Here is a 9,681-nt window from a genome sequence, read left to right on the forward strand (position 1 = left end):
CCTAAGTTAGGTTTTTTTTTTTTTTTTTCTTTTGCTGCCGTGAGTAGAATGCTTGCTTATATTTAAACACATTATTGTACAGTATAATAAGATAGTTGTAGATAGGGAGAAAATTAATGTATTAGAAAAATAGAAGTTTGGTGAAAGAGATATGTCACCATTAGAAATTTAATGTGTTAGAAACTCAGAACAAGTAATATAAGTTTGGTGAATGAGATATGTCACCATTTTATATTGACTCGTGCTTTTATTATTTAGATATGGTGGTTGATTTCTTTCTTTCTCTATGTATCTCATATGGTTAAGAACGCCATATTTTGAAAGGCGTGAATTGGGGACACATCCTAACCCCGTTGATACGGGGAACTAGGGCTTCCTTTCACCATTTAGAAGGTTTCTTTCATCCTGGGTCCTGCGAAGGGGCGAGTGGAATTGAGTACAATCACTTGCAATTTCAATCAACATGTGGGCTCAGAATTCTTTTGATGAGAGGTCTGTTTGAAAGATGGGCTGGGCTATAATTGAACAGTTGGAGAAGTGGCTGGCTAAGAAAGAAAATCACAGTTGAGAGCGAAAAATCAACATTTATAAACGTTTTTGAGACGGGCAAATTCCATTCTCATTTGGCGCACTTAGTTTCTTAATAGCCGATATAAATTACTGATTGGTCGATCGCGGATGAGAAAGTCATTTTGAATATACTTCCAAACTATCTCCCTTGTTCCCTTTTAGTAAAATCATATTTTGGATGCTTCCATGCAATCTTATCTTCTTGAAAGGTATCTAGAGCTATTCCAGTCCTTGTGCAGAACTTAAGCCTAGGCCACGCTCATGCATATACACAAGGCAATGATAGCATGAGGCTATGATGATCGTGATCCAATAGAATATTAAGGTGAGGATTGATAGTAATCTTGGGGGAAGAAAGGGCTTCATAGAAATTTTGTAAATTTTAGAAGGTAAAAGGTTTTCCATATATTTTTAGTGGAATATGGGCGTGTACTGGCATGTGCTAGGCACCTCCACAACCATTTGTTATGTGGCTCGATCATCTGATGAAGTACTCGGTGGAGCTGTCGTCAGTAGAGCTTGCTTTGCATACAAGAAGATATTCCCATGATGATCCAACAACCTGTTTATTTGTCGGGCCATAACATAAATAGGCTGTACCCGGTCAATTATCTTCATAGTATGATCCTAACCCTCCTAATTAATTGTTTTTATAATGTAAAGTACTCCCTCTACAGATCAGAGGGTATGTTCATCCTATGGAACTGATTTTCAGAATTCAGCCTATATATGTTGTGACCCAACAATTTAACGGTCTGGATCATCCTATTAATGGGCCACACTGTACTGTTTGAAAAATATCAGACTTCACTCGCACACAGCATATTAAATCTCTATTTTCCTAAACTCTTTTAAGGCTAGGCTAGGGTATTATTAAAGAGATTTTATATGGTGGCCGTCGTAAAGCTCAGTATTTTTCGAAAGGTACAATGGTCCCACTTCAAAGGATGATCCAAACTGTTCATTTGTTGGGCCACGATGTAAATCAAGTGTGTACATCGTAGATCATCCTAACCCTCCGATCTATACAGGGACTGCCCATTATAGAAACCATTATAGATTGGGGGGGGGGGGGGGGGGGGGGGGGCTTGTTATCCATCAGAGAGAGGGGGAAATATCACTGCCCTTTAAAATCTCATTATTAAATGTGTTTTCTAAGTTAGCTCCCATTATTAAGTGTTCTCTCTGTCAAATGTTGTAGTTAGGCATTTATGTTTAGATAACCCAAAGGAGACTTCCTAGGCAGTTTCAGTTTCAACCATTGAAGTATTGAACAACAATGAAGTAATGAAACAAAGAGAGCATTCTAATATTTCATTCAATTCAAACAATAACGCGTGGAGGTGTCACGTGTCTTGTTAAAGTAGGTTGAAGACAAGGACCTTCATACGTAAGCCACAAGCAAAATAAGATAAGAAAATCATCTTCCCATGTCCTACTCTTTCCTCCTACTCTTTCCTTTGTCTCTGAGTCTTCCCTTACGCGTAATAGCCGACACCACAATCCAAATCTATTAAGCAACCAAACCCATATAACCTAATCATCAACCTCTCCACCTTCTTCTCCCTTTTATCTCTTTCTCATCACCCTCTTCAACAACAAACCCCATTTCTTCTTCTTCCCTGTAATCTCCTTCTATCAATCATACTCTCAACATGAGTTACTACGATCAACAGCAAGGCCCACCTCCTCCTGGTAATTCCTCTTCTTAGCTATCAGTTCTTAGCATCTGCTTCTTGTTAGTGTGATTTTCTTGCTGGGTTTTTATCTTTGATTTTCTTCTTCATTTGATAGTTTGTTGGGTTTGTTTGTTTTGTTTTTTAATGTTGGATTTGAAAAACTACAAAGAAAGTGAATTGTTGGTTTGCGAAAATGGGAAGAAGGAAGATGATTAGGCACTGATCTTCTCAGACTCAAAATCAATTTTCAAAATACCAAAATAACAGCTGGAATTTTGAGAATTGATTTTGAGTCTAAAACTGATTATTGGACTTAAAAACTAATTAAACGCAATTTTTAGTCCAAAACTGATTATTGGACTCAAAATTAAACACAATTTTGAGTCCAATATTCAGTTTTGAACTCCTATTAATGGATATAGATTTTGTAGGTATTCCATGTATCTATTACATCTAAAGAGTTTTTATATGGTGCCCAAGCGTGAAGTCCAGTTTAAGAGTTTTTATATTGTACCAGCCACACGTGACTTTAAGGGCGGTCACCATATAATTTCTCTACATTTTAATGCCTAAAAATAGTGCTTGGGATCATTACCCTTCAAAAAAAAAAAAAAAAAAAGAATCATGGGTTCATTTACTTTTCATGATTGACGAGTTGTCTTGAGTTGACTCGGAGAGTTTTAATACTTTTGGGATTAATCATCTTTTGATTCTTATTGTGCTTTGATTGAGCAGTGAACCCTCCACCGGCAGAGGGATACTCTCCAGGTGCTTATGTTGCACCGCCACCGGCCGGTTATCCTACAAAAGATGGCTCTGACTATCCCCAGCAACCTCCTCCAATCGAAACTAAGAGTCGGGGTGATGGATTCTGGAAAGGATGGTATGTTCCATTGAATTTCATTTTTTTTTTTTTAATCTTTCTATTACTCTGTTCTTAAAGATAGATCATCCATGTACTGATTGATTTTTCACTTACCCCGTTTTTTTTTTTTCTGGCCTTGCAGTTGTGCTGCCGTATGTTGTTGTTGCGCCTTGGATATCTGCCTTTGAGGGCTTAAGGAGGATGTGATTTCCTTTTTCTTTTTACTTCATTCTATGATCTTATTGTTTATATTTCTTTACTTTCGCCTTGTAGTGTGATGAAAGGGATATGCTCTTTCGAATAAACGATTGTATGGATAAGTTTTGCTTAATTTGTTTGTAATGGATGCAATCTTTGTAGCTCAGTTCTTATCCGGTTATCCTGCATTTTCCCCTTACAGTAGGGGTGCAATTTGGGTCGACTAGTGTAAAAAAATGAATTGGAATAAACCCAAATCCGACCTGATTTTATTGTAAAAGCTCACCCTGAATTCCCAAAGATTGAATCATGTTTACACCTCTACTACAGAGTCAATCAAAACTCCTTTGTCTCTCCCGAGTTAGCTGAGTCAACTGAGTATTCGACCGCATCAACCGAGTACTCGATCCTCCTGCACCGAGTTGACTAGAATTTTCTTTAGCCACTTTGAAATACTGGTAAGTATATACCAGGCATATATCTTCACTTCGTTGAATAATAGTTAGCAAAGCTAGGCTTATAAAAAATGTCAAAACGAAGCATGGAGATGCATTATTGTTATTCACGTGACGTGATGACTCTTATTATTTATTTGGCAAGTACGCGTGGTTATGCTTCATGAGGTGGATAACATTGGTGACCTTCATCTCCCCTGGATTATCCAACCATGACAATGACTATAGCATTTATCCACTAAAAAAAGAAAAAGATAAGCATGAAAACATGGCAAAAGAAGGATGCAAACATCATTCGCTTGTGCAAAAGGGCACGCCATAGCAATGGGGTAAAACAAGGAATGCTCCTTATAGAGAATTAGTTGCATATCATAGGGGATTTGCTAGCCCATTTCGCGGCTAGCTTTTGAATGTGAGAACCGGCAGATTTTGTGTTATTCATTTAATTCATCTGAGGTAACTGTTCCCACATGCAAAAGCCAGCCGCTAAATTTTCTAGCAAATCCCATGTTATAGATGTTGAGCAAGAGGTTGCTTCAGCTACTTCGCGGCTAAGGGCATCACGTAGGAATCAGCCTTTACTCTTTTATCAGGGGTTGAGACTAAAAACATGTTTTTTCATATGAATAATCTCGGCCTTTTACAAAAGTTTGCAAGGGAAACATGGCCATAAGGCCCTGTTTGGATGGCATGAATTTTCTGGAAAAGTTAGGAAAGGAAAGATATTTCTAAAATTCCATATATACTTTTTTTAACATATGAACAAAGATGACTGGAACAAACCCCATACAATTTTAACTCGATGGTTTTCTTGCAATCCAAAGAGAGCCTAAAGGCAGCCTTATATGCAAATAAGGAATAATTTTGGTGACACCCAAAGCTCTTTGGGTAACCCTAAAAGTTAATTGCATATAATATTGTATGCAAATAAGGAATGCTTCATGGAAATAGGCCTTAAGGGTCTCTTTGGGCACCCTAAAAAATTATTTGCATTGTTTCCTATGTTTAGTTTTTAGGGAAAAATACACTTAGACCCCATGTGGTTTCTGACACATTCAACTTAACCTCAAAAGTTTAAAAAGTTACAAAGCAGACCCCCCCGTGGTTTCATTGGGTTTTTTTAATTGGACGGAGCTGACAGCGTGGGGGAAAAGACGAAAATGCCCTCGTCTTCCCCAACTGAAAATTAAGGTTTTCATACTTGAAAACTAAAAATTGGGATTTGATTCAAACCCTTGTTGATTTATCAACATAAACCCTCCATTTGAGAGTTTTATTTGTCTTCATTCACATCATTATAATGATTTGCACAAAAACCCTAATGTTTTAGGGCTTTATTTTTTGTTTTTATCAAAGTTTTTTTCTTGAAATGTGGGTTTGATGTAGCCATGGGGTGGGGTTCGATTGTCTGTGGTGGAGGTGACGGCAGTGGCCAGAGATGGCAACGGTGGCAGTGCCCAAAGGTGGCAACGGCGGCGGTGGCCGGAGATGGCGATAGCGGCGATGTCCAAAGGTAGCGACGGCGGCGGTGGCCGGAGGGGCGACGGCGGCAGTGGGAAATGGCATAGCCCTAATCCCTCTGCAAATGAACCATGGTTAGTTTTAGTCTTTCCGTTAGGTTAAACTGACAAGCAGTTGACGGAGGGGGTGTACTTGTTACTTGTAACTTTTTAAACTTTTGGGGTTAAGTTGAATGTGTCAGAAACCACAGGGGTCTAAGTGCATTTTTCCCCAATTTTTAACCCTCCATATTTGACAACATAAATACTCATTATAGGATCTTAGGATTGGATGATTGGCATGACTATGAGCCATAGGATAACCAAAGCAAGAACTGTCAAGTGAACTATTCGGATCAATCAAGTGGGGCCCGTTCGAATGGGTAATCACTCTCCACAATGACTACCCCCTAATATTTGGATCACGCATGTGCGATCCTACATCAAAATATCAAATGAACAAAAATAGTGAGGAAACACCCAACTGGCTCAAATGGCACATGCCACACGGACGCTAACCCAAGATCGGTTTCCGAGTGAGACTCAAATGAATGGGCTACGTGAAAGAGACAATGCAGCAACCAACACTGAAAGACCTGGATACATCAATTCTACAGCATTACCGAATGAGGGATTGCTACTTGGAAAGCATCTTCAAGAACAAGCTGATAACCAAAAGAAGGCTCGGCCCCGTTAGACATCATGTCACCTAACAAGAACAATCAAACCTTCTAATAGGTGGGGTACAAACTCCTTTTACAAAAGTAATTCTAAATGCACCCTTTGTCGAAGAGAATGGGGGAAGGGAGGGGGCACAGAGATTGATTTTTATCGTATAGTCATTATAAGCAAATTTTCAAGTGGGAGTGACGTTCGAACCCAAAGAAATCAAGGGAAATTTTAAAATCCAATCTCACCCGAGTTGGAATCGCTCATTCATCACTCTCTTTCATTTGAATGACAAATGAAGGATGTTTCCTCCTAGAATATAGGTGTCTTTTGCACTTTTTAGAGAGAACGTTAAAAATCAATATCATTTCCCACAAAAAGCTAATCAAATCCACAAAACTACAGACCAAAACAAGCCTTTTATAATCCTTGAACAATATCATACCCTCCCAGGTGGCCGAGTTGTGTTGCCGCTGCTCTGCAAATTTTAAATATTAAACCCCTCCAATAGCACAAATACTTAAATGAGTAAGAACTCATAACTTGCAACATGTAAGTTGTCACTTGAAGTTTCAACCCATGAAAATTCCATGCATGCCCCCACGAACTTTTCTTAATTGCCAATTCTTTCAACCACACTCGTCAGATTCTTTAACATGAAAGCTAGATTTTCAAATAATTCATTACTTCCATTACAATTGGTCAGGTTGAAATTATCCAAGTATTCCTTTTCCTCGTCAGAGTTGCCTTTGTTGACAGGTAATCCATGTGCTTTCAGCCGTTCAGCTTCATCTTCCACTGCATAGGTTAGATCTTCATAGCTGAATCTATGACTGATTTGGAATTCCTTCACATATTGGATTTAGATTCTGTTGTAGTCCAGTTGTTCTCTTACAACATTTCCCATTGTATTCTACCATGTCGCATTATTCGATCTGTCTCTAAATTCCATCCACTCTCGACCAACTTGTTCAAAATGTACAAAAATCACAATTTTAAATGTTTTTTAACACAATGTGGTGTGGCGCATTGGACCAGAACTTGCTTTAATACCAAATTAATGTGAACAAAAGTTCCAACCTTCTAAGCCAGGAGAAGAGGGAAGAGCAGACTTGGAAGCAAGAGTAAATCAGAGTGAAAGTTTTCATCAAGTTCATAGCTGGGAGTGGATTAGAGAGCACATGTTGGCAAGATCCGAGTTCCAAGGTTCCAACAATAAAACATAACTGAGTACAAGTTATAAAAAGATACACCTTTCCTGTGAGGCTTTCAAACTCGAGAAGCTAAATATAAAATTCCAAAATAAAAAGTACCCACAAAAAAAATACTCTATTCAAAGCTGAAAAAACTAGCGTACACATGCTTACTAGAAAGAGGCAAAGAACACAGCATTCCCAGTCAGATAGAATCACTCCACAAGGATTTTAGAATTGCATCACAAGCAAAACTTGAGTATCACGCCCACAAGAAGAATACTCGTACAAATATAAAAAGCAATAAAAGATTAAATTGAGCCTTATAAAGCCTTACAGAGGTAAAAATACTAAAACCCTCTTTACTATTTGATGTGATCCACTCACCATCATCTTAGCTGTTAGATTTAGGTTTTTGTTGGGATTTTGGACATGTTATTTCTCTTTTCGGTGGTATTTGCCTAGATGTAGGGAACGTCCACATCAGCATATAGCCCACCTTAACCCCTTTTCCATGGCCCACTTATCGCTTTAAAACGCATATTTTATAGCCTTTTTAGCCTCATCCCACCAAAATAACTAAGCCCTCCATATAAACATCCATAAACTCCCACCTTGGTCAACCTTCCCCCCTCTTTCTCCCACAAATCAATCCCCCTCTCTCCCTCTCTTCTCACCCAATCGATCTCTGTCTGATCAATTAATCTGAATTAGAAACCATTCATAAGCTCCTAAGTTTTTTTTTGAATGGCGGAAGCATAAGCTCAAAGTTCTCAGAAAATGATCCGCAAACCCTAGGTAAGCATTACCTTCGATGAAGCAAAACTAAAAGACCTAACAAAGAAGAAAAGTCATTGGATACCCCAAACTTTCCTAAAACTAAAATCAAACTTTCAACACCAACGGTACTACAGTTGATTTTTTTTTTTAAGCGATGCACTAAAACATAGTCTAATTTGTATAGAAAATTACTAGGAATCCCTATAAATCATAAAGATACCACATATTGCCCAAAAAAGGCCTCATAACATGTAAAATTCAAGATATAAAGAGAAGAAACTATTCCAACTTTTTTAAATATACCGAACTCAAAACCCATTAAAGTTCTAATATCATTGTAAAATCTGTTAAGAAGCCCCATAATTCCCTCTAGGAAAAAATAAGCAAACCCCTACAACTTTAGATCAAGCAATGCCCTCTAGAACCCCTTTCTTCTTAATAAATGTGCATGCATTATCATTAAAAAAATGTGCCTGCAACATCCTTCATGATGAATGCTCCTGCATAATTTTTCTTCTTGATGGATGCTCCAGCATCGTTTTTCTACTTGATGGATGCTCCTAAATAAAAAATCCTGCCCCCCTAATTCTTTCACAAAGAGCCCCCTAATTCTTTCACAAAGAGTATATATTATGTAATGAGAGCTTTGTTTCTATTTCATGATATTTATTTGTTTTGCATGTTATTTCCCTTTATCTCTTACAAGTAAAGTTTCACAGTTTACGAAATGGAAAAAAAAAAAAAGAATATCTTAGGTTTGATTGCAACATTTCACTTTTCAATGCTCTTTTTTTATGGCGATGCACGTATAAAGAAGGGAGAAATAACTCCTAAGACCGAGGTGGTCGAGTAAAGAAACAACAAACGAGAGCAAGAAAAATCGCACAAAAACATAAGCAAAACCAAAAAAAAACATCAAGGGGAAGGTGGTCAAATAACTCCAAGGCCACTCTCGTCACTATAGATTGAGCGAGAAGGCTCGCCTTACTATTGGAGAGAAACATATGTTGGAAAGTCAAACTGTGAATTTCAATTGTATCTAGAATCTTGGCGCCGCCAATGAAACTCCAAGGGTAGAAAACAGCATGTCGAACCCAACGGATCACATTCAGAGAATCTCCCTCGATTTTTTTTCTTGAATGATGTGAGAGAATCTTCCTCCACAATAAGGGAATCAAACTGTCACTTGTTAACAAGTCTAATCCCACTAAGCAAAGCCTAGACCTCTACCTCGATGGGGTCAGTAATGCTAAGAGGCCCAAACAAGCCCCATTAAGCTCTGCCTCTACCACCTGAAATGAGGTAACCCACACCCACCAGACAAGGGTTCCCTGAGCTTGGTCCGTCAAAGTTTAGCTTTAGAAAGCATGAGAGAGGTGGGATCCATCTCAGAGCAAAATGATTCACCCTAACTCAGCTTTAGGATATTAATCTCCTCCTATGCTCGCCAAATAGTAGATTCGTGAGCCCCAAAAAGTGCAGCGCCGTAGCCCAGTGGATAAAAGCAGGGAGAATCTACTAATTAATGCTCCAAACAACCTCCGGCGTTCCTTTGCAAATCCATATATTTCTTTCCTTCCGAACATACCACAGCAAGACAAAAGGATCATACCTCAAAGAGTTCGGCCCTTGGCAGGCCAAGGCCGAAAAAATCAAACATTGAATAGCTCAATGATGTGACAAGGCAGAACCCAAATGATACCAAAAGGCTGAAAAATGAAATCCCAAATCTCGTGCATAAATGACTAATGGATAAACAAATGGCTGATTGTT

At 38.4% G+C, this 9,681-nt stretch overlaps 1 protein-coding gene across 1 annotated transcript; it reads left to right on the top strand.

The window, feature by feature from the left end:
* Positions 1-2,030: 2,030 nt before the first annotated feature.
* On the top strand, positions 2,031-3,478 carry LOC143884695 (protein CYSTEINE-RICH TRANSMEMBRANE MODULE 9-like). Its single transcript, XM_077388417.1, has 3 exons — positions 2,031-2,265; positions 2,985-3,132; positions 3,257-3,478. Exons 1-3 carry the CDS (start codon positions 2,226-2,228, stop codon positions 3,300-3,302), a joined length of 234 nt encoding a protein of 77 aa, XP_077244532.1. The 5' UTR covers positions 2,031-2,225; the 3' UTR covers positions 3,303-3,478.
* The last annotated feature ends 6,203 nt before the right edge of the window (positions 3,479-9,681 follow it).

Source organism: Tasmannia lanceolata, unplaced genomic scaffold (genome assembly GCF_043159265.1).
Source record: "Tasmannia lanceolata isolate RefF3 unplaced genomic scaffold, GAP_Taslan_0.1 ptg000008l, whole genome shotgun sequence".
Taxonomy (NCBI): domain Eukaryota; kingdom Viridiplantae; phylum Streptophyta; class Magnoliopsida; order Canellales; family Winteraceae; genus Tasmannia; species Tasmannia lanceolata.